Source organism: Tamandua tetradactyla, chromosome 16, assembly GCF_023851605.1.
Source record: "Tamandua tetradactyla isolate mTamTet1 chromosome 16, mTamTet1.pri, whole genome shotgun sequence".
NCBI lineage: Eukaryota > Metazoa > Chordata > Mammalia > Pilosa > Myrmecophagidae > Tamandua > Tamandua tetradactyla.
The window spans coordinates 66,676,528-66,701,025 of record NC_135342.1 but is presented as its reverse complement, the minus strand read 5'-3'; the positions used below and the strand labels follow the sequence as shown (position 1 = coordinate 66,701,025).

At 42.7% G+C, this 24,498-nt stretch overlaps 1 protein-coding gene, 1 long non-coding RNA gene and 1 pseudogene across 2 annotated transcripts; 2 read left to right on the top strand and 1 right to left on the bottom strand.

Moving 5' to 3' along the window:
- The first annotated feature begins 313 nt into the window (after window positions 1–313).
- On the top strand, window positions 314–9,036 carry LOC143660363 (uncharacterized). Its single transcript, XR_013163982.1, has 3 exons — window positions 314–411; window positions 3,364–3,466; window positions 7,434–9,036. It is a non-coding gene; the product is annotated as an uncharacterized LOC143660363 (long non-coding RNA).
- Window positions 1,701–2,710, bottom strand: LOC143659992 (ras suppressor protein 1 pseudogene; annotated as a pseudogene).
- Window positions 9,037–16,289: 7,253 nt separating the features above from the next.
- Window positions 16,290–21,361, top strand: LOC143659689 (haptoglobin). Its single transcript, XM_077132907.1, has 5 exons — window positions 16,290–16,450; window positions 17,802–17,884; window positions 18,198–18,299; window positions 18,983–19,057; window positions 20,409–21,361. Exons 1-5 carry the CDS (start codon window positions 16,305–16,307, stop codon window positions 21,185–21,187), a joined length of 1,185 nt encoding a protein of 394 aa, XP_076989022.1. The 5' UTR covers window positions 16,290–16,304; the 3' UTR covers window positions 21,188–21,361.
- Window positions 21,362–24,498: the final 3,137 nt, after the last annotated feature.

The following is a 24,498-nucleotide window of genomic DNA, read 5'->3' as shown; positions in this document are numbered from 1 at the left end:
GTGTTCTCATGAGTCCCGTGGGGTGAAGCACAGTTTCTTTTGTCCCATTACTGGTGATGCTCACTCAGATCACTTGAAGGTGTGTCTGCCCAGTTTCTCCACGATAAGATTACTTACTCATTTTTCTTTAAAATTAATATTTTGTACAGAGGTACTCTGAAACTATGTGATTATCCTGTTCCTCAATAAACTTTTGTTTTATTCATTTATTAACTTATCAGTATAGTTTCATAGTTTTCCATTTTATTCAAAAGATTATAAACTGTTACTCTCATTTATTTTTAAGCTCAAAACTGCCCCACATTTGGTCAGTGGAAGCCTCTTCAGGTGACTTTTGTGTCCTTTGGGCACCTCTCCATCATTCTTCAAGCACCTCCTTCTTTCTGGCACAAGATATTCAAAGCTTATCAGGTAACTTCCCTGTCCCAGCCCAGAGATCAGCCATTTCTCCAAGAAGCCTTGTTTTGTCTTTTAGTACAGAATGATCTAGATGCTGGGCATGCTCACATTCACATCTGTATTTCTACATCTCTCTGTATTGAAAACCATGAGTTCAGAATGATACCTTCAAATCCAGTCCAAAATCATAGGATTCATTCTAGCTTCTTTCCTTCCCACATTTATAATTCTCTTCTCTGACAGTGAAAAACCTGGCTCTTCTCCTGAATATATTTCCTTACTTGATCAGGCCCCTTGCATGTAACTAATCTTCAATTGCTGCCATCCTGTGGGCATCCTTCTCCCTTGCTTGGGTTCTGACACCCTGCACCCCCTCACTTTGTACATCCCTGCCATGCATTCTGGCTGCTCCCCGGACAGACACCTCCTTACCCCATTGAGGCTCTGATGCTGGGGCTGGGCTGTCCCCCTTTGTGGCCTCCTCCTCATCCACTTGGACTCCACCACCCCATGTTAGGCACATGTGCACACACACACTCACTTGTAGGCACCCTTCTCACCCTGCTTGGGCTTTAACACTGCTCCAGGTCTCATGCTCCCCCAGTGCAGGCACCCACCTTGCTCTGCCCCACCTAATGGCTTTAGGACTGAATTGTTCAGGGAAGGGAAGGGGGAAAGAAGGAAGGGAAGAGTGAGCCTTTGGAAGTTTCCCTCTAACAGGCTACTTTTTCTCCCCTTGAGCACCAGAGTAAGTAGCTGACTTTCATTCAGGGGCCACAAGTAGTAAGGAGGACCTGATTTCTTAATGCTAGAAAGCACACTTAGAGCCCTGAGAAGCTCACAATGTTGGGGAGACACATGGAGGAAGCAAGAGATTGGCATTGCCTGTGTTTCCTTTTGGGGCCTGGGATAGGCTGGAATGATCAGTGGAATTGCTAAAACTGTTTAAATCACTGTCTCTTGTGTTTCTTGTTGAATGTGCAGCTGGCATCATCACTTGCCAATTGTGCATTGATTAAATATAAGTAGTGAATAAGTTAATTCTGCAACTTGCATTTTTCACATAACATTATGGAATCTTTCAATGTCAGTCCCTTACATCTACCTTGCTCTTTTCAACAGACTTTTGATTTTTTTTAAACAAATTCAAGGTTTTATTAAAATCATTTGCAAGTTGAATGAACAATTTTTCAGTGGTGAAGGAAACCTTTTAATAATACAAGAGAATGAGATATGTGAATAAACAGAAGAGTGAAAACTGTTAGCCTTGACATTAGAGTGGTTACATGGCTTAGTTCTTTTCATCCTAAGCCTCTCCATATCACCCTTTCAAGGGCTGAAGCCTTCTCAAGATCTGCAGTTGAATTCCAGAGCTTTGTTTCCTGCCCAGCTCCGCATCTGTTCTTGGCTGCCAGGAGCTTCCAGCTGATCATTTTTCATTTGTCATTCTTCTTTGGCAGTTCTGGGTTTGCCTGCATGTGTCTGCCATAGAGCTACTTGTATGTTTCAGAACAGATGTATTAAAAAACGTGGGACACACTAAGTTGGAATTAGTAACTGGGATAACCCAGGGGTTGTTTTCAGCTTTGAATACCTGCTTCTGCCCAGTTAAATCCAAGTTTCCCAGCTCTGGGGGAGGACAGTCAGGTGATTCTCCTAGTGGTGGAGCTCCTTAAGCTGAGTCAGCTCCCTGGTCAGACTGGGCAGTGAAATCAGGTCATTGTCCTGAAGGCTGACTATCTGCAACCTGGTGAGCTTCCCAATATCTGGCAGTAGGATTTCAAAAATTTTGTCACTTAGATAGAGGGCATGCAGGGTGGTAAGGTAGAAGAAACTTCCAGAAAGAGAATATTCATTCAAGTTGTATGTCAAGTCAAGGAACTCAAGAGCTGGTAGAGAGCCACCGCCTTGAGGCCAAGTGTTCAGCCTGTTCGTGCCCAGGTTCAGGTGCTTGAGTTTCTGAAGGCTACTGATCTGCGTGGGAAACTCCTTAGTCTGTTTATTTAAAAAGTTCAGCACGTCCAAGTTCTTCAGTTCAGCTGTGTTTGGTGGCAACAGTTGTTAGCCTGTTGTGATTGAGGACCAGCTGCATGGTGTGGGACAAGGAGAACAGGCTGCCAACATCCAGCATGTTGGAGATGCTGCAGTTACTCATGCCCACCTAGGGCTGGCTCTTCTCTGGGCTCTCCTCCACTAGCTTCTGCAGGGACCTGGACCTGGTTGCACGGGAGCAGCTGCCAGGTGGCCTGGGATGCACTGGGTCTGCACTCTGGCCACAGAGAGGCTCCCACTTGGTGCACCGTGCACTCATCTGGAGCCCTTTGGTTTTCTGCCGTATAAATACATCAGCATTTACTTGTGAGTAGACATGTGGCTGTTTTCAGTTTTTTGTATCATGGTAGAGGATCGAGACCCAGGCTTCTTTCCCCATACCCAAAGGTTCTGAAATACATCTTTGCTAAGATTCTGTGGATTTGACTCTCTGGATCTTTGCTCTCTTCCGGTAGAATTTCTGTAGAGAAGATTCCCAGACGTGGTAGTGTTAGGGCAAAGGTTATATGCACTTAAAAATGTTGATAATTATTGCCAAACTGACCATTCAAAAGGGCCTGTACAACTTACACTTTCTCACCAAATTTGTAAGAGAGGGCACACTTTTCATGATGATCCACACTGGAATTTCCAAACACTTGGCCTGGAATAAGCTGTTCTTCTTTCTGTACTTTTCTACTTTGGAAGCTCTGGGAATAGCTTATATTATTTATGGCTCTTTCTTGATGGAAAAAATAAATAAAAGTAAGCTACTTGGGCTACTACTAGAGTGGTTACTACATCCATTTGTGTGTGTGTGTGTGTGTGTGTGTGTGTTTGTACATGTTTTAAGCATCCTCTAAGTTAGACCACAGGAAAGGACAAAAGAAAGGGCACATTTTTCCTTGATTCACCCATTGTTTCTTGTCTCAGGTGACCTTGCCAGTCTTTCCTCCTGCCAGTGAGGCCTACGAGGGGCTGAGCTCTGGATCAGTAAGGACTGGGGTTCCTTCATGCTGCAGTTTCCTTTGAAACTGTAGGTACAACCAATTCACATGTACTTAATGTTTTGAAAACTTCTAATTCCCTGCTGACCTTGGTAGGCTGCTTCTGGCTCAGGTTCTGCAGCCAGTACTATTTTGCTCAGTTATTCATGAAGGCCAGATGCGGAAAACATCCCGTCAGCATGGGTGGTCTCCAGAAAGGGCAGGAAACTGAGACACAGAGTGTGAGATAACCTGCTCACTTTCATCTCGGGAGCCAAAACTGTACCTTGGAAGGCTCAGGAGGTTCTTGGTAGCATCTCTCAAAAAATAAAGCTGGCAGGACATTAAGAGTTTGGTGCCCTCTTCTCTGGAGGCACACAGGAGGGCACATGCTCCATCTGGGAGAGGATCCTGCTCCTCAGCTGGGACGACTGGCCACACAGGAGGGCTGGCCGGCTTCTCCTTTCATAAGCGAAGGCCAAAAGCTGGATTTTTAAAAAATGTGAAATTCTCCAGTTTAAAAAATTTGAGCTGATATTGTTCCAGACCAGTAACACTGAACTGTTGGCTGCTAATTTGCTCTGGTCCATACCAACCCTCGGCAGCAATTTGTGACTCCCAGGAGACTGGAGTGCCAGCAGAGAGAGGGTGAGGGGTGTCTCAGGAGAATGGCCCATCCCAGTCAGGGGAGGGGGCAGGAGGGCACCAGGAGATGTGCTGTTGACTCTTACCAACCTAAGGTGGGGAAGAGAGGGGGGAAGAGGGTAGACTCTGGGGCCAGACAGTCCCTGTCCCCCATTAACAGCTATGTGTCTTAGAAGATTAACTAACCTATCTGAGCCCTTATTTTCTCATTTTTAAACCAGTGGTTTTGAGGATTAAGTGAGATCCTAACTTTAAAAAGAGGAATACTATGCCAGGCATATTGCATAACTTGTTAATTGTAGGCAATCATGTAAATTCTGTGTGCCTCGGTTTCCCCATCTGTAAAATGGGAGCAATGATATTATCCCAAAGGGTTGTTATGAGGATTAAATATGATGTACTCAGAACAGTGCTTAACATATCCTTAACTCATAAATGTTAGCTATTATTATTGGTAGTCATCACAAAAACCCTACAAGTAGGTGTTCTAGTTTGCTAGCTGCCAGAATGCAATATACCAGAAACAGAATGGTTTTTAAAAAAAGGAATTTAATAAGTTGCTGGTTTACATTTCTAAGGTTGAGAAAATGTCCCAATTAAAACCAGTCTATAGAAATGTCCAATTTACAGCATCCAGGGAAAGATACTTTAGTTCAAGAAGGCCAATGAAGTTCAATGTTTCTCTCTCAGCTGGAAGGACACCCAGTGCACATGGCGGCGTCGGCTGGCTTTCTTGTGGCTCTACAAAAAGGGACTCTCTCCAAAATGTTTCCTCTTTTAAAGGATTCCAGTAAGCAACTCCACCTTCAATGGGTAGAGCACACCTCCATGGAAATCATCTAATAGAAAGTTACCACCCGCAATTGGGTGGGTTACATCTCCATAGGAGCAATCAAAATGCTTCCACCTAGCAATATTGAATGAGGATTCAAGAACATGGCTTTTCTGGGGTGCGCCACAGATTCAAACCAGCACAGTAGGTATAAATGATTATGTCTTTATTTACAGATAGAACTAGGACTTTGAGAGACTAAGTAACTTCCCAAACCACACAGCTAGGAATCTGCAGAATTGGGGCCCTAGAGCTTGAGTATCTTCTCCTGACACAGGCAAAGAAATTTCAGAGGGAACGTGACCATGCTGACACCTTGGAGCTCCATGGCAGTGGGGAACATTCTGCAGGAACCATAATGCTAGCCAGGATTAAGCCGAAACTTAGTGGCTTGAAACAACAGCAATAATTTATGATCTCACATAGTACCTGTGGGTCAGCTGATTTCTGAATCCAGGAGCAGCTGATTTCTGTGATTCTGGATCAGGGTCTCAGGAGGTTGCAGTCAATACCTTGCCAGGCTGCAGTCATTTGAAGGGTTTACTGGGTCTGGAAGATCTGCTTCCAACAGGGTTCATTCACATGGCTAATGAGTGGGAAGTGGCTCTCAGCAGGAAGCGTCAGTGGATATTGCCAGGGTCTGCTTGAGTGTCCCCACAACATGGCTTCTCCCAGAGAGAGTGATCTAAGAGAGAGCAAGGGAGAAAACACCTGTGTTTTATGACCTGTCTCAGAAGTCGTACACTCTTACTTATGCCATGTTCAATTCTATTTGTTAGAATAGGGTTGCCACTTCTAGCAAAAAAAGCAAGTAAGCAAACAAACAAACAAAAAAACAAGAGGATACCCAGTTAAATTAGAATTTTAGCTAAACAATGAATGCATTGTTAGTATAAGTACATCCAATGCAATGTTTGGGACATACTTATATTAAAATTTGTTCATTGTTTGCCTGAAATTCAGATTTAACTGGGAGTCATGTGTTTTATTTGGCAATTCTATGTTAGAAACAAGTCACTTGGCCCACATTCAAGGGTAAGGGACTTGGGTTCCACTTTTGAAACTTTGAAAGCTGGAGTGTCAGAAAATTTTAGAGATATTTTTAAACCACCACAAGCAGGATTTTGAAGAAGCTCAGTTGGTTCTGGTGTCTGTGGATGATTGCATGGGAGCCTAATGAGTTGGAGGAATAATTCTGGAACAAGCCAGGTCATCTTCCTAATAGTTAGTACCTAATGGTACTTTTGTACATTTTACAGTAAATTGCACATAATATCTTTTTTGATCCTCAAAAAGGACAACCCTGTGAGGTAGGTAAGGCAGCCATTTTACAGATTTCTATCTTACAAATGAGGGAACTGAAGCCCCTTTGTCCACCATATAGGCTGTCTCTGAGTCAAATCCTATCTCCCACCATGTCGTTATCTGAACTCAGTGATGGGATTTGTGGATCTTTGCTGCTGCACTGGATACTGTGTGATGGAGGGAATCCTTTGGAGCTGTAGAGGTCCAAGACCCACACTTCTCTCCCCACACCCACAGGTCTGAGATACGTTCTTGTTAAGACTGTGGAGATTTGACCCACTACTCTCAGACCCTTTGATCTGACTGGCTCTAAATTGTCTTTCCTTTTCACCAGGACGCAGTCATCTTCACATCAGAAGGACTGTGGCAAGCCAAACCACAAACCACAGAGAGAATTATTGCACTGCCACCCCCTCACACCATATTTAATTATAAAAATTTTAAACACACTGAGAAGTTAAAAGAATTGTATAATAAACATCCATACCCCTTCCACTTAGATTCAGTAATTCTCAATATTTTTCCATGTTCTCTTTTTCAATCATTTTACCTACTTGTATACCAATTTATATTTTGATGAACAGTTTTGAAGGAAAACAGCAGATATATGAACACTTTAGTCTTCATTTCCTAAAAATAAGAACCTGCTCCCATGTAACCATAAGTCCATTATTACACAGAAGAAAATAAGCCATGATTTTCTACTGTCACCTAACGTTCAATCCCTTTCAAATCTCCCGTTTTGTGTCCAAAATATCTTCGATAGCCAGTCAAGGCTCATCCATTATGTCTCTTTTAATCTGCAATAGTTACCTCTAAAGCAAGCAGGCTGGTTGTCTTATAGATGGTTCTACATCCTGGACATGTCTGAACAAATAGGGAGTTTTTAGCAAAAAATAGGAAGTAACAAAAGTTGTAAGTTTCAGGATTTGGACTTGGGGCAATGTTAGATTAATTATTTCTTTAAAATCAAAAGCAATTCTTGACCTTTGTCCAGTGAATGATATAGATTTGACACAAGTAACTTAGTTTGCATAGTAAGTTGGGGACATGTGAATTATATTTCGTTCTTCAGAATAAATGTTATAAACAAAACTAATCACGTCGTCTTCTTCTTTTTAACTGTGTATTTCTGCCCTCTCTTGAAGGCAGAAGTCTCTGCTCCACGTGTGCCCCCTACATGGGCAGTAAACATCCTCTCCAGTCCAATGACAGAGTTTTCTTTTGTCCCTTAGGTACCCAAACTTCTGCTATTTATACTGATGTGACAGAGAACCTGATATTGCTGAACCTCTCAGAGTACTCAGGATGTGAATGGACTTCCTGTCAAACTCAAGGGACGAACAGGCAGAAAAGTTTAGTTGCCTACCCCAGTAGCCATCCTCTCCTTCCTTCCTAGGAATAGAACCTGCACATTTCAGTTGGTCCATGGCTGCCCAGAATAAAGGCTAAGTTTCTGTCCTCAACGAGGGGAAATTCTGCTCAATGAGACATGTGTGAAAGTGTTATTTGCAACTCTGGGAAGTCTCCTGCTGCCTGGAACATGGGTATGATAACTGGATCTCTGGCAGCCATTTCAGGCCTGAGGATAAAAGCTGCACTCTGGGGATGGCAGAGGTGAAAGTTGGAAAGAATTTCATGTAACTGCCAAACTGGCTCTGTTTGCCTACTTCTGCTCCTCTTTTACTTGGGAAATAAACTTGTGTGCTAAGTCACTATTAATTAGGGTTTTTTTCTTATATTTAGCCAAGCCTGGTCCCAGCTAATAAAGAAGCCAGGTTGAGGCCTACTGTAACTTTGTATTTACCTGGAAGAAACTTTATCTGCTTTCTACCCGGATTTCAGCGTTTCTCTATCCTCTGGGCCTATATCTCTGGAACCAGCACGCCGTGAGAATGTGCTCAGACTAATACGCTGCCCTCTGGTTTTGGCTTCCTATTGTGTCGAATGGACCTTGGCGTCAGGGAAATTTCCTGTAAGAACCTTGTGGTTATAAATGTGGGAAATGAAATTTGCGTGGCTTATCAGTGTCAGAGGACACAGGGGGCAGAGCTGATGGCATGCATGCAAGAGCAGAGTGGGAATGTTCTGCAGTTGGCACACAACGGGTTTGTGAAATACCCAGGCAGCAATACGGGGGTGAGGTGCCGAAGGGCAGTGCTTTCGGGAGAGGAATAAAATAAACATGTGCAGTCCTCACACCCCTCCCAGCCAAGGAGAGGCTTCTTGGGCATTGGAAACGCCCTCTTTTGGTAAGCATCCTACAGGAAACAAAAGGAGCTGCAGCGTGTGGAGGCAATCTGGCTACACCACCGGCATCTTGTTAGTTACCAGGTTGACTTGGGTCCAGGAAGAAGGCTGAGTTTTGAGGGTCTGAGTGTTCCTCACGTTGGCACAAGCCCTTCCTGACCCAAGCACGTGGAAGACACTCTCCTGATAGTAACCCTGGCCACTTCAGTCTTTGATTATTTGAGAAACTGGCCAACCTTTTGAACTCTGACTATTCTCCGGGGTATAGAATTTGTCGTCCTTGATAGATCCTGCAGCATCTTCCTACTCCAACAGAGCAAACGTGTGGATCCCCAGGTCTGAGGACCTAAAGGAAATCACTCTGGTTAGGTCAGATTTTCAATTATCTCTGAGACTCTGCTATACATACCCATGAAAAAATAAACACATACTAATTGGGCTGACCCTTATTAATTTGTTCTCTTATTCATTCTTTCTCTCTTTCCACAATCATTTATTGAAATCCCACTTCCTACTAGTGGCTCTGCTACATGCTAGAAATGAAGAAGACTGGATTTTCTACCATTTTGCAGTTTATTAGCAAATAGAAACCGGTTGACTAGAATTCTGTAGTTCGCACTCTCAATAGAGGAAGGAACCCAGCACTTCCGCAGCAGAGAGGGATTTCACTCAGGGGCTTAGTGAGGTACAGGCGCGCTGATTTCTGTGTGGTTGGGACTAATATCATACGGCCTTGAGCCATAATCATGCAAGTCCCTGATTTCTTCAGTTGATTGCTCAAAAGCCAAACTCCGTATTAACATAATTCCTTCTCTCATTGGACTGTGGTGGGTGGTTCAACTCCAACCAGCACCTGGGGCACTGCCGCCTGAGGATGCTGTTGCCCAAAGTCTTTCTCAAGCCACTTCTTTAGTCTATTTCCTGATGCATTTCCCTACCTTGGCCAGCGTGCCCCTTGCCTGCTCGCCCCTTATCTGCCTCCCAGGCCCCACCGCAGCGCTTCCCAGGGCCTGGAGAGGGGCTCATGCTGGAAGGAACCTCAGCAGCTTCCCAACCTCAAGTGTCTCCAGCTTTGGATCCCAGTGCTTTAGGTTTTCCTAATCCTTTTTGCTGGGCATCAATGACTTGGTTTGAAGCAGGCTCACACAGTTCTTTCTGGGCTTTGATGGACACTGAGAGCTGATACCTTTAGCCTGGCTAATGTGCGTAGTCAGTTTGTCATCCCTCCTTAACCCAGCTAAGGATCTGTCTTCAGTTGACCCTTTAAGGTGAGAACTAGAAGCTGATTACTTGAGAGGGGCCTTGAACATCCCCTAAAGTTCATCATGCAGAAGAGGCATCCCCAGGGCCTGGCCTGGGATTAAATCCTGCCTCCTCTGCTTACTAGCTGTGTTGTCTTGAGCAAATTTCTTACCCTCTCTGTGTCCCACTTGTAAATGTGTGCTTTTAGATCAGAAAGGGAGCTGCTGCTTTGGGGATGTTGAAGAATTAAATGAGTAAATACACAGAACAGTCTGTGGGGGATAGTAACTGTCAAAATGTTTGCCTTTAGCATTTTGAAAGGACTGATGACACAGGGCACTGATTTATTTCTCCCTGACTCTGAACTCTTTGAGGGCAGAGGCAGTGTTTGTTATCCTTTCAGTATTGTGGACACCAACAGAGTCTGCTGTGAGCCTGGTATGGCTGGGGACAGTAATGAGGGTGAATAGGGAATACCAACACTGCCGCCCTGTCTCCCAGGGCCCAGAATGTCAGCTCAGTAGGTGTATAGTTGAAGAAACTGAGTAAAGCTGGGCTGAAATCTTCTGAATAAAGATTCAGTTTTTAACATATACTGATATTCTTGCACTTTTGACCTCTGACCCTTTTACACAGGGAAAGGGAGATTTTATTTGAAGTTGTGACAGATGTGGGCTTACTATCTCTGGCTGGTAGAAAGTGGGTCTGAGGATAAGACCTATTTAGAATCCTGGTGCTTGGAAGTTCCTCATTTATAAAGAGTCAGGGCTGATGGTACTTGTGAGAAGTTGCTTTAAATTTTCAAATTAAAACTTCTAGAATTGTGGTAACATAAATATAACATAAAATTTGCCATTTTAACCATTATTAAGTGTACAAGTCAGTGGCATTAGTTACTTTCACAATGTTGTGCCACCATCACCCCCTTCCATTAGAAGACTTTTTCATTGCCCGAAACAGAAACTCTTTACCCTTGAACCAATAACTCCCCATTTCCCCTTTCCTCGGCCCCTGGTAACGTCTAATTTTCTGTCTCTGTGAATTTGCTAATTCCAGATATTTCATGTAAGTGGAATCATAAAATATGTGTCCGTTTGTGTTTGGCTTATTTCACTTAGTGTAACGTTTTCAAGATTCATCTATGTTGTGGCCTCTATCAGCACTTCATTCCTTTTTGTGGCTGAATTGTATACCATTGTGTGTATGTACCACATTTTGTTTATTCATTCAACTGCTGATGGATCTTTGAGTTGCTTCCACCTTTTGACATTTTGAATAACGCTATTATGAACATTGCATATAAGTATCTGAGTCTTTGCTCTCAATTCTTTTGAGGTGTATACACCTAACTGCAAACTGTTTTCCGTAGTACCTGCACCATTTTACATTCCCACCAATAAAGTGCAAGGGTTCCTATTTCTCCTCATCCTTGCCAACACTTGTGATTTTCTTTCTTTTTTTTTTTTTTTTTTAATAACAGCCTTCCTAGTGAGTCTGAGATGGTATCTCATTGAAGTTTTATATGCATTTCCCTCATGGCTAATGATGTTGATTTGAGAAGCTTTTTAAAAGCTTAAAATATATGGTACCATGAGCACATTCTTCCTGAAATCTCCATTTGGTTGTCTGCCAGTGGGCCTAGTCTTTGAAAAGAGAGTTGCTGGCACTAAGGAAGTATAGTCAAGAACCATGCCCTGGGTTCCAAGCACAGCAGGACCGTGTGCTCCCTGCTCCCTGGCAGCTGAGGTAAGGGAAGTTATCCTAGAAAGAGGCGTAATATCGGGAAAGTCTTTGTTTAATTTTCTTATCGGGACAAACTGAAATTCTGCACAAGGTGTACTGTTCTGAATCCAACACTCAACTCTCTAATCTGTTCTAAGGTCATGTACACTCCCAGGAGAATCCAATGGCTTTTACTGCCCGTGCACTCGTGATCACGGTATTTCATCAGTTCTGTGATGCCGGTTCTTTCCCATCTTAGCATCTCTGAATTGAGATGCATCTTACAATGGATGGCATTGTTAGCATTTTGTCAGAGTTTAATTGTCAGAGTTTTCTCTTTCAAACAATTTATAGCATATTAAATCCAATGAAATAAGGTAGTGGTTCCCAAACTTTGCCACACATTGAAATCACTTGGCTTTTTTTCATAAACAAACAAACAAACAAACAAACAAACAAATAAATACTGATGCCTGGTGTCTGCCTTCAGACTTTATGATTTAATAGGTATGGGGTATGACCTGGACATCAGGATTTTAAAATTTCCCAGGTTATTCTAAAGCGCAGCACAGAAATGAAATATTTCTGCTTCATTTGTGCTTCTTTCAACTTGGAGTTTTCATGGACAGCATTCTTTACAGGTTCTTCTTCATATGTATGGGCACTCTTCTGTCTCACTGAATGATGTCTTTTCAACTCCATCCATTAATCATCCTTTATATTCCCATTTGAATGTCAGCTCCAGGAGGGCAGGGATTTTGTCTGCTTTGTTTCCTGCTATATACCCAATAACTGGAACTTCTGGGCACATTATAGACACTTGTTAAATATTTGATGAATGAATGAATATCCCTTCTTTTCAGAGTCAGTCTTCTGATCAGCTCATTCCTCACATATTTTCTAATGAAAGTGTCATTTAGATAATATCCAAACATGGGCCTCTATTTCCAGGGGTCGTCTTCCAAGTCCTAGTTTCACATAAAACTCATTTCAGATATTGACCTCACGGTTCTCTCTTCCCAGCTTTGCCTCCCACCCACACCCTAAATGCCCCAGTCCCTGTCTGCCTATATCTCTACACAGCATCAGTTTCCTACCTGTGTCTCAAGCTTTTAAGCTTGGGTCATTTTCAAATCTTTCTTTCCTTTGCGCTCCTCACATTTAGTTACTTTTTGACTTATGCAATTTGTTTCTCTGGATTCTCTTGAATTTGCTTCTTCCTTTTAATTTCCACTACCCTGCATTTGTCTTCTTGGCTCCCATTTAGTTGTGTTTCAAGTGTCCTCATACCTAACTGCTAGGAAGAATTTTTACTTTGTTTTGTGTGTGTGGGGGGGTTTATAATACATAGATGATATCGTATATGACAACAATAAAGACTGGGAGAAGATAAAGGGCATTAAAGTATTGTAAAGTTCTTATACTATTTGGGAAGTGGTAAAGTCACTAACAAAGTAGATTGTGATAAGTCATGATTCATATCTTGAAATCTTTAGGGCAACCACTAGAAAAATAATGCAATGATACGTCAGAAAAATTTAACAAAGAACTAGTCTTGGAATATTTATTTTTAAAAGCTCCTACAAATCAATAAAGAAAAGACATCTAATAAAAGAGGATATACAAGTGGACCAATAAGCTTATAAAAGAAACTCTACATCATTAATTATCATTATTATATTTCACTACATACTCATCAGAATGGTTAAAAGTAAAACATTTGGCAAAGATGGAGCAACTGCAACTTCTACATATTGCTGGTAAAAGGGTAGATTGGAAAACTGGTAGTCTCTATTAAAGCTAAGCGGCACACTTATGCTATGACCCAACAAGGTGTTTATACAAGAGAATACCCCAGAGAAATAAATGAGTGCATGTACCCACCAAAAGATGTATAAGAATGCTCGTAGTTTTATTTATAATAGCCCCAAGTTGGAATAATTTCAAATGTCCAATAACAGGAGAATGAATAATCAATTTTGGTTTATTTGTACAATGGAATACTTCTCAATAATAGAAAGAAATAAATGAATGTGAAAAAATGGATGATTCTCAAGGGCATAATGATGAGCAAAAGAAGCCAGACATAAAGAATGGCTATTCTTTGATTCAATCTAGCATGATAGAAGTTAGAATGGTGGTTACTTCTGGAGGGTTGGGTACTAACTGGAAGGGCCTGTGGCCATCTTCTGGGCGGCGCTGGAAATATTCTATGTCTTGATTACACAGGTGTACACATATGTAAAGATTCATCAAGCTGAACACTTAAGATACGGTCTTTTCAGTAAACGATGGTTGATCAATTGCATTTCCATATGAAGTAAAATGAGCAGAGTCCTATCTTACTGTCCTATGTATTGTATTCCTAGTTCCCCCTCCCTTGATAAAATCCAGAGGTGCTATTGAGAGCATAGAAAAATTAGAGTTACCTTGAATTCCCAACAATGAGGGAATGGTTAAGTATATATAATGCAGCCTTAAGTTAGGAGTATTATGTGGCTTAAAGACGTTTTTAAGCGTTTACAACATGGAAATTGCTTACAAGAGTGGAAAAGACAGATGGCACAAGTTTTGTATAAAGGATGATCAAAAGTATGTAAAAATATGTATGAAGAAAAGCCTGGATGTTCTCACCACTTCCTTAGGATCTATATATCCACCAAAATAAAGCCCATTTCCCCCCTTGTGGAAATTTGCAGGAACTGGGCAAAGAAGAAATAAGCCTAGGGCTGTGACTTTCACAAGATACCAGAGAAGAGGACAGTTAGAGACTGAGGTTTGATGGTTTCTGTAAGGAGAGTTGATGGATTGAATGAGGTGGGCAGGAGAAGAGGAGTGAGGACGGTATGCAGAGGTTTCCAGGCTCAGTGCAAATCCTTTATGGTCTGCATTGTGTGTTCTCCTTGAGGAAAGGCCTTGGAAGACGGAAGGAAATAGTCCCCTCCTTCCTAGTATTAGAGGAAGCTGGGTGGCCATGGGCTGGTAAAGATGAGCTGCTATAGTGGCTTTACGGGACCTAGGGATCTAGGAAGCAGAATTCTAACTCCTTCATGCCATTTGCATCTGTTTCATATTTCAGCTGTATTGGTTAACATGCTACCTAACAGACCTTCCCCAAAACATAGTGGCTTCAAACAGCAACCTTTTATTTTGCTTATATTTCTGCAGGTCAGCAATTTGGGCTGGGCTTAGTTGAGGGTGTTTTGGTCAAGGCCAGCCTTCGCTGATCTCAGCAGAGCTCACACACATGCAGCTGTGGTCAGCTTCCAGGTAACTGGGACTGGCTGGGATACGTGGGTTCTCCTCCACCTGGTCTCTCAACCTCCAGCAGGCTACCTCAGGGCCATTCAAATGAAAGTCCCCGGGTTCCAGGAGCAGTAAGAGGGGGTGAGCCCCAATTCACAAGCACCTTTTGAATCTCTGCTTGTGTTATGTTTGCTACTATTTCATAATCACACAGCAAAGCCCAGACTCAAGGGGTGGAGAAATAGGATCCACCTTGTGATTGGAAGAATTGCAGAGTCACATTGCAAAGGGGTGAGCAGACAGGGATTGGAAGAAGTTATGACCATTTAAAATATAGATTCTCAGATCTACTCAGAACTGCTGGATCCAGCTGCTGGGAGTAGGGCCAGGACTGTGCCTCTTAAGTCCTTCAGTGATTTCCACCCCCTCCTTTGTATTTTTAAATAGGTTGATACTTATAAAATAGTATATGTGATGTATGTATATATAAATATGTCTTTTTAAAATAAGATATATATATATGATATATGTCTTTTTAAAAATAAAGCACAATAATATAATGTACATCATTAAGGTGGATCATTAACAGTAATTTATTTTTATGTACCTATTTCATTTTTTCTTATCCCTCCTTCCTGCCTCTTGACAAGAGGTAACATCTTATATTGTGTTTTCCATTGTGCCAAAAATTTTTTTAAATACAGTTTTTATCTCATTGATGTCTATGCCTGTACAATATATCACTTACTTTTGCTTGGTTTTGAACTCTATGAAAGTGGTATCACTCTGTACATATTCTTTTGAAACTTGTGCTTTTCATTCAGAATTAGATTTATAAGGTTATCAGTGTGCTTGCACAGCATAGTCATTTTACTGTTGTTTAATAGTCCATCAAGTGAATATGCCACAGATTATGTACCATTCTCCTGTTGATGGACATTTATGTTGTCTTCAGTTATTTTGCTATTACATCAGTGTCACTATGGATATACCCAAACGATTCTTTCATACATACTACTAGCCATAGGCTGTTTTAAATGGGAAAAGCAACCTTTTATTGGGTTATTCAATTGAAATTGATGAGTACCTGGGATGCACTGGTGCAGACATTAGGCTGGGACATTGATGCTTCTCATCTGCCAATGGGGACCACGAAACCATGAGGGCCACTGCTGCTGCCTGCGACAGTGCCTTCATCTATCCCCCAGCTGCACCATTTTGTGTGACTGCTCGTGAAGAGCAGAGAGGACACAACAAATACCTTTTACTCATTTCGGGTGGGAGGGCTTTTGGGTAACAGGGAGATGTCAACAGAGGATGGGGGAAATGATTGTGAAATGGGATATAATTTCTTGAGAGCACCATTTAAGCAAGGTGGCAGGAGTGTCAATAGGGGGTTGAAATGACCAGAAGAAGAGCCCTTTTTCCCCCAGTGCTAAAAACTCTCCAAAACCAAGAAACAGATTGATGGTGCCTCTTCTCATCCTGGCCACTCACCTATTGTGGGAAACACTTTGGCAGCGTCACCGGGTCATGATGTGGCCAGGTTTCTTAAGGGTTTGTTAAAGAACATGAGAGAAATTCGGGCATGAAGCAAGAGCTTGAGTGTTAACAGGGATGTTTGTTTGTGCGTCTGTAACGGGAAAATGCCAGTGACCCTAACAAGCCAAAGTTGTGTGGACACAGGAATTATGAAATGGAGAAGGGGAGGGGGAGGCACCGGGGGTATAAAAGGACCAGCAGTGCCCCTCAAGGCACTACACTTGCAGAGGCAGGACAGACCAAACATGAGGTGAGTCCACAGCTCTGCCCTCTTCTCCCTTTTCTCTCTCTTTTATTTCACCTTCTCCACATATATCTTTGATCCTGATGATGACCCAGGAATGGGAGAAGCCCACAGGAAAATGCAAAAATATAACAGAGGACACACTGGCTCAATTAGAGTGAAATAAGTGCTTTGTGGGTTGAAGTCGACCCTTCTCTGTGTCCATGAGGGAGAATGCTTTAGACCGTGTATGTCGTCTTTCCCAGGAGATGTTACTCCAAGGAGTACCTTTTCTTCCCTTGAGGTTTTGAAGTTTTTTGCCTTTGTAGGGGATGCCAGGCAGTTCCCATCTTGGAATTCATGGCATTTTGAGTATATCTATTAGCACATTTTTTTTCCTTTCAAAAAATTTATAAGAAAGACCAATAGTGACACATTTGAGAAAGTAAGACACTTAGATTTTATCAAAATAGAATGCTTTTTTTGAAATGTTGAAATTAGACTGGAAACTTAACATAACCAAGTAACCTGACAGATGACGTCTGTCAATAAGTTGGTTAACTGGTAAACATGCCCTGTGCATTGATTCCTGTACGACAATAATTGTTTCTGGAAGCTAGTCATTTAGGTAACTTTCTGGCATTTTTGGGTTTGATATACCATTTCTCAAAAGCATATTATCATAAAATAATAGAAACAACCACACAAGTGTTTGGAATTACATATTTAATATTTTTTATTATGGAAAATTTCACAAAGTAGAGAGAACAGCACAATAAACTCCCAAGTGCCCATCTTCAAGTTATGTACGTGTTTTAGCAGTATCTTTAGGGGTGCCTGGTGGAGGTTTCTCTTTGCTGGAGAGTTCATCTATTATTGCCAATTTTTTTTTTTTTCTTTTTTTTTTTAAAGAAAGAGGGAGGAAGGGAAGGAAAGACAGAGAAAGAAGGAAGGATGGAAGGAAGGAAGTGAGGAAGAAAGGGAAACATTTTTAAACATTTTCTTGTTTTATTATATTTTGTTTGTTTGTTTGTTTTTTTACATGGGCTGGGGCCGGGAATCGAACCGGGGTCCTCCGGCACGGCAGGCAAGCACTCTTGCCCGCTGAGCCACCGCGGCCCGCCCCTATTATTGCCAATTTAATATTTCCAGAGTGTTGCTAGAAATGGAGTCTTCCATAGCCACGTGCTTTCTTATCTCGGTGGCCCCTCTCTTAAACTTCTGTGGAATTCCTAGCAGTATACAACCTGTCTGGAATCTGGGCGTGCTGGGAATGCTAATGTATGTGTGTGTGCGTGTGTACGTGTGTCTGTGCATACGTGTGTGAATGTAGTGGAGGAGGGAGCCCAGCATTGCATTCCTTCCTGTCTTCTCTCAGGGCCCTGGGAATCGTCGTGGCCTTCCTGCTCTGCGGGCAGCTTTTTGCAGTGCCTGTGGACAATGAGGCCACGGATTTTGCAGGTAGGTCTTTGAGTTTGGGCAAGAGCCATGCATTCTCAGTGCCACTGGATCCCACTTTGACCCTATCAGATCTACCCTCTTCATTTGAGAAGACCAGTTCCCTCTTCTCATCCCAATCTCTGGGCCTTCAGTACCACGAAGAACATTGTGGATCCTGCCAGAAAGGAGGGGGGATGGCCCTTCCCTTGGTTTCCATCTGAGGTGGAGGGAGGTTGATGTGCAGAGCAGCTTCCTCTTACCTGACTTTTCATGGGTCTCTGGGAACAATTTCCCAATAGTCACTGCCTTCTTATGATTTTTTTTTTCTTTGCAGATGACAGCTGTCCCAAACCCCCTGAGATTGAAAATGGCTATGTGGAACATTTGGTTCGCTATCACTGTAAGGCAAATTACAAACTGCGCACGGAAGGAGATGGTAAGACCTGGACCAGTGTCTCTGCCGCTCTCACCCCTCCCTACCCCAGCATTTCCATGATGGGGTCAAGGGTTAGTGGCCAGAATGTTCACAAGTTCTTGAGCCAGGAGTTTCAGATTCCAGTAAGGATTTTGCCAACAGTTACCCTTTAGTCAAATTAACTTTTCTCAGTCTCAGATTTGCTCTTTTGTTAAGGGCAGGTGATGCCACATAGCCTGTCTCAGAATCCTCCAAAATGAGGGAAAAGAAAACCTGATGATGATGGCAATAACGACAGGGTATGCTCACCTGGTGACTACTGTCTTTCTGGCATGTTCTAAGTGCTTCACACTCATTTGTCCCCGTAATCCTCACAACAATGCTCTGAAGAAGTATCACTATAATTCTCATTTTGCTGATGAGGAAACTGAGGCACAGAGAGGCTGAGTAAGTTGTTCAGGTGGCCGTGAGAGGGAGAGGCAGGGTTTCCCTGACCTGCAGCCTGGGTGCCTCTGACCACAGTTCTGTGTTGCTGGGCTTAACTGCTGCCCTCAGCCCTTGGCTCCTAGAATTGTGCTCCTCTCCCTCCCCCTCACCTCCATTTCTCCTTCTCCTTCTTTTTCTTCTTTGTAATTCTTTTTTTTAATGGCCCTCTCCCCACCCTAGGTCCAGACTTTGGGCTCATCTCTTTTCTTTGCTTTCAGGAGTGTACACTTTAAATAGTGAGAAGCAGTGGGTCAATAAGGCCATTGGAGAGAAACTTCCTGAATGCGAAGCAGGTAGGAAGCCAGAGGCCCTGGGAAACAGAGCGTGGGTGTGGAGGGTTTAGCTGTGCCCCGAGGAATGTCCCTCCTGTGGGCGTGCATGGAACACATAAGAGTTAAGAATGGTGGTGGGGGTGGGGGTGGGGGGGTGATGTTCCAGGAAAACCACAGCCAGTTGGGCAGAACTGAGTAGTTATGTGATGACCCCCGCCGGAGCTCCCTAAGGAACACTGACTGGAACCTCCAGAGGACCAGAAACAGGGAGACCCTCTGGTACTGAGAGCCTGCTGAAGGCACCCAGAGTCAAAGGCAAAGCAAGCTCCAGGAAGAACAAATCCAGGGAGGCCTTAACAAAACATTAATCCGTGGAAGCATGAGACAAGAGGTTGGAGAAGGGTTAGTTCTTGCATTCTTGTTATTAGGAAGAGCTGCTGTTCTCTTCTTTTCCCCCTTGGACCAAAGGGATTTGGCCTGCTTTCCTGTAAAATTAGCAGTGTAGATCTGCTGACCTGACTTGCATTAATTGGAACATCTATAAATTCAGAGTTCCAGCCAGTGCAGTTATAAATTCCTCTTTATCCAGAGAAAATGAATTCTTATGCTCCAAGTTCTTATAATGAATTTCCAGGAATTGTGGAAATCCCTTTGTTGTGTTAAATTCTGTTTAAACATGCAGTTCATCAGCTAGGGTTTGAAAATCTCTGTCTTGTTTCCTGTGTTAATTAGAAAAGCAAGAATGTAAATACTTTTATAAAATTAATGATTGTAAACCATAAACATTGAAAATGAGATGAGCAGGTGGTAGGGGCAAAGCATTTAAATATTTCCAGTTCTGAAAAAATGAATGAGGATAGCAATAGCCAGTGATTTTTACCCCTTGTATTCATTTCCTAGGGCTTCCATCACAATATTCCCCAAACTAGGTGGCTTAAAATGACAGAATTTTACTCTCTCATAGTTCTGGACACTAGAAGTCTGAAATCAAGGTGTTGGCAGGGTTGTGCTCCCTCTGAGACTTGTGGGGGAGACTCCACCCTTACCTCTTCTAGCTCCTGGCGTTTGCTGACAGTCCCTGGCGTTCCTTGGCTTGTAGATGCATCATCCAATCTCTGCCTCCATTTTTTTTTACATGGTTTTCTTCCCTGTATGTCCAACAGTATGTTGGATTAGGTGCCAACTGTACGCCAGTGTGACTTCATCTTAACTAATTACATCTACAGTGATTCTATTAATGTCCCATTCTGAGGCCCTGGGAGTTAGGACTTCCAAGCATCTTTTTTTTGGGGACACAATTTAGCCCACAAATTTCCCTTTCCCAGATTGGAAGACTCACGTTTCTGCTTATAATTTTCCTGCTCCTTGACAGTATGTGGAAAGCCCAAGCATCCAGTGGATCAGGTGCAGCGGATCATGGGTGGATCAGTAGATGCCAAAGGCAGCTTTCCTTGGCAGGCTAAGATGATCTCCCACCATAACCTCACCACAGGAGCCACACTGATTAGTGAAAAATGGCTACTGACCACTGCTAAAAATCTCTTCCTGGGTCATGAAGATACTGCACAGGCAAAGGACATTGCCCCTACTTTAAAACTCTATGTGGGGAAAAAGCAGCTTGTGGAGATTGAGAAAGTGGTTTTCCATCCTAACTACTCTACAGTAGACATTGGGCTCATCAAACTCAAACAGAAGGTGCCTGTTGGTGAGAGAGTAATGCCCATTTGCCTACCTTCAAAGGACTATGCGGAAGTGGGGCGTGTGGGTTATGTGTCTGGCTGGGGGCGAAACAGCAATTTTAATTTTACTCAACTGTTGAAGTATGTCATGTTGCCTGTGGCTGACCAAGACAAGTGTGTAACCCTCTATGAAGGCAGCACGGTACCCGAAGAGAAGGCACCAAAGAGCCCCGTGGGGGTGCAGCCCATACTGAATGAACACACCTTCTGTGCTGGCATGTCTAAGTATCAGGAAGACACCTGCTATGGTGATGCTGGAAGCGCCTTTGCCATTCATGACCAGGATGATGACACCTGGTATGCAGCTGGGATCCTGAGCTTTGATAAGAGCTGTACTGTGGCCGAGTACGGTGTGTATGTGAAGGTACCCTCCATCTTGGACTGGGTTCAGAAAACCATAGCTGACAACTAACACAAGGTTGGTTAGAGGCCTGCTCCCGGTCAGGAAGCTGCTGCCTAAAAGCAAGGATTCAATGTGGAGGAGGCAAATGGGATGCGGGGGGAATGGGTGAAAATATGGCCTGAAGCTGGAGGGAGCAAGCCCAGCATTGCCAAGTCAGCCAATAAAGAGCTTTCTTTTGACTCATTTCTGTCTTGGGTATTTTTTTTCTTCTTCTTCTTTTTTTTTTTTTTTTTTTTTGCATGGGCAGGCACTGGGAATTGAACCTGGGTCTCTGGCATGGCAGGCAAGAATTCTGCCACTGAGCCACCATTGCACCGCCAAGTCTTGGGCATTTTAAATGGTCTCATTTATGGTACAGGGCTACCAAGTGGGAGTATAGTAGAAAAAAACCCCAAGTTAACTGGACATCTCTAAGGTAACACAAATTGTTTCACCTTGAGGATCAAGCTCATTAATTGAGTGCCTACTGAATGCTAGGTCTCAGTCAATGAATGTTATCCTCATTTGACAGATAAGGAAACAGACAAAGGAAAGGTAAGTGATTTGCCTAAGGTTACACAATTATTAAATGGCAAAGCTGAACTATGAACCTAGGTCTGTCTGAAGACAAACTCTAAACTCTTTCATTGCACCCTGCTGCATTTTCAAAGTGAACTAGGAGAAAGGTTCAGGGTTAGTGAGAAAGATGCTCCCTCAAAGTGGGATGACACAGACAGTACCTCATTGTATGTGCTCTAATGCACCAGCACTCCAGAAAACAAAGTGAGATGGTAGAAAGGTAGGAGATCTGGACTTTTTGGTCCAAATACTTTGGTCACAAATTTGCAAGTATTTTAAGTTCCCTGGCCATAAGTTCCCCAGTCTCTTCCATGAGGGAACTTAAACCAAACAATCTCTAACATCCCTACCAAAAATAATTTCTGGGACTCTGTCCAGACTAGGTGGTCTTTTCCTCAACGGGAACTGCATGTCCCACTCGGAAGAAACCCATAGTTTGCCAGCAATCAAATGTGAGCTGTCCAAGTCTTCCATTTCACAAAAAATAAGGGTCTTACTATTAAACTTCCCCCAGAAGACAGGTTCCAGAACCATGGTAAATAGGAAGCTCTCTTAACTGAACTATGCTTTCTTCCTGCAATAATAAAAGCCTTCAGTACACTGACCCTCCAATATACCTTCCCATCATGCCAAAATATGGCCTCTCCTTCACAGGGTGTAAGAGGCCACCTGATAATACTATTCTCTCACCAGGATCTGGCTTCACTGTGAAGCTTTCCTCACATGCACGTTCCAGATCCATTGTTAAGTTTCAACAGCTTAGAGTTAGTGGACAGTGAAGGACCCAGATGGACATTCTAGAAACTGTGAGAGGTAGCCAGAAACTGTATAATATGCTGTCACTTAAAAATAAAAAGCTCTCAGAAAGTCTTCAGTTATACTTCATTTCCTTGGTAGTATTTTCAGCACTATTCAGTTCCTCAGTTTTCTTGACAATTAATCTGATTATATTAAATGGCTTCGGGTCACTAGTCAGAAGGAAAAAGAAAACCCTGAGTCACCAATCTTTGCTTTCTTTCTTGGCAGCACCTTCTGCCCTCTGCCCTTGCTCTTTGGGTTTTAGCAACACAGACCTCTGCACTGTTCTCTCCACATTCCCTGCTGTCTCTGGTTCAGGCCTTCTTTCCTCCAAGGGTCTCTGATGAAATGCTCTTCCCTTTCCTGCACAAATACCTCCTATTCCTCTTTAAGACTCAGGCATTACCTCCTCTAAGAAGCCTTTTTCCCCTGCCCATGAATCATTTTTATTTATGCAGCAGCAAAGGATGTGGCATACAACATGTACTCAATAAATACTGGAAGAACGGAATGCAACTGTTTTAGTTTGCTAATACTGCCGGAATGCAAAATACCAGAAATGGAATGGCTTTTTATAAGGCTTTTATTAAGTTACAAGTTTATAGTCCTAAGGCCATAAAAATGTCCAAATTAAAGCATCTAGAGAAAGATACTTTGACCCAAGAAAGGCCAATGTCTGTCACATGGGAAGGCATGTGGCTGGCATCTGCATCTTTTCCTGGCATCTGGTTTCAAATGGCTCTCTCAGCCCGTGTGGATCCTTCTGGCTTGTTAAGTTTCTCATGGGAAGGTACATAGCAACATCTACCTCTGCATCTCCCTCTGAATGCCCATGTCTAGGCATCTGTTCTGTTGGCACTCCAAGAATCTCCACGTGTCTGTGTTTATGTTGCTTCTGAAGTAACTGTGATTTCTCTAAAATGTCTCCCCTTTTAAAGGACTCCAGTAAATTAATCAAGACCCACACTAAACGGATAGAATCATATCTCCACCTAATCAAAAGGCCTGACCCACAATTGAGTGGGTCAATCTCCAAGGAAACAATCTAATCAAAGGTTCCACTCTAAACAATATGTCTGACTCCACAAAACTGGGTCAGAATTGAAAGAAAATGGTATTCCTGGGGTACCTAACAGTCTCAAACTAGCACACCATCTAAGACAGGAACAATAATATAAATCAGGACCTTTAGAAAAAGATTTCCTAAAGACCACAGGAAGAAAGTGTTGCTTCGTATGAAACGGAGCTCGAAGAATATCAAGGAATGATGAGAAAGAAAGAACGAAAGAAAGAATGAAAGAATAAAAGACAAACAAAGATGGGTTCAAGGGGTCCGAAGCTCAAGAAATAACAGACCAGAGACATCAGACTTTATTCTTAATTGGTTCCTGCTTATATACTGCAGGATTCAAGTGACAGAGAGTATGCATGCACGTGGTGGGAATACAGAGTGCTTAAGATGACCACAAAGAACCTGGGGCTTAAGACAAAACAAATATTCTCTCTCCCAGACTGTTCTCCATTAAGCAAATAACTATCTCCTCAATTTCTTGCCACTACTTTGATGCCAGCTGCTCCCAACAAATTCTGCAGGTCTTGTTTAAACCCTTGGCTCCTACAAGAAAGATATGGGAATCTTACACAGGCAAGTTCTGAGAATTTATCAGTATCCAAGCACCTGTAATACAGCAAACACTGTGAGAGTTGGCTTTAACAGAGAACCCTAACAGTGACTTAGGCAATTAAGACGTTTCATTATTTTACATAAGAAATGTGGAGGAAGGTGGGTCTAGAGTTCACTCAGCACCTCTATGCTCACTGTGTACCCAAGCTCTTTTTTTGTCTTACTCAGCACACTGCTTTTTATCCCGAGGTCAGTTGCCTCATGGACCTAAGATGTCTGCTGCAACTTCACACATCACGATTATAATCAGAAGCAGAAAATGAAGGAGAAAAACGCAGAG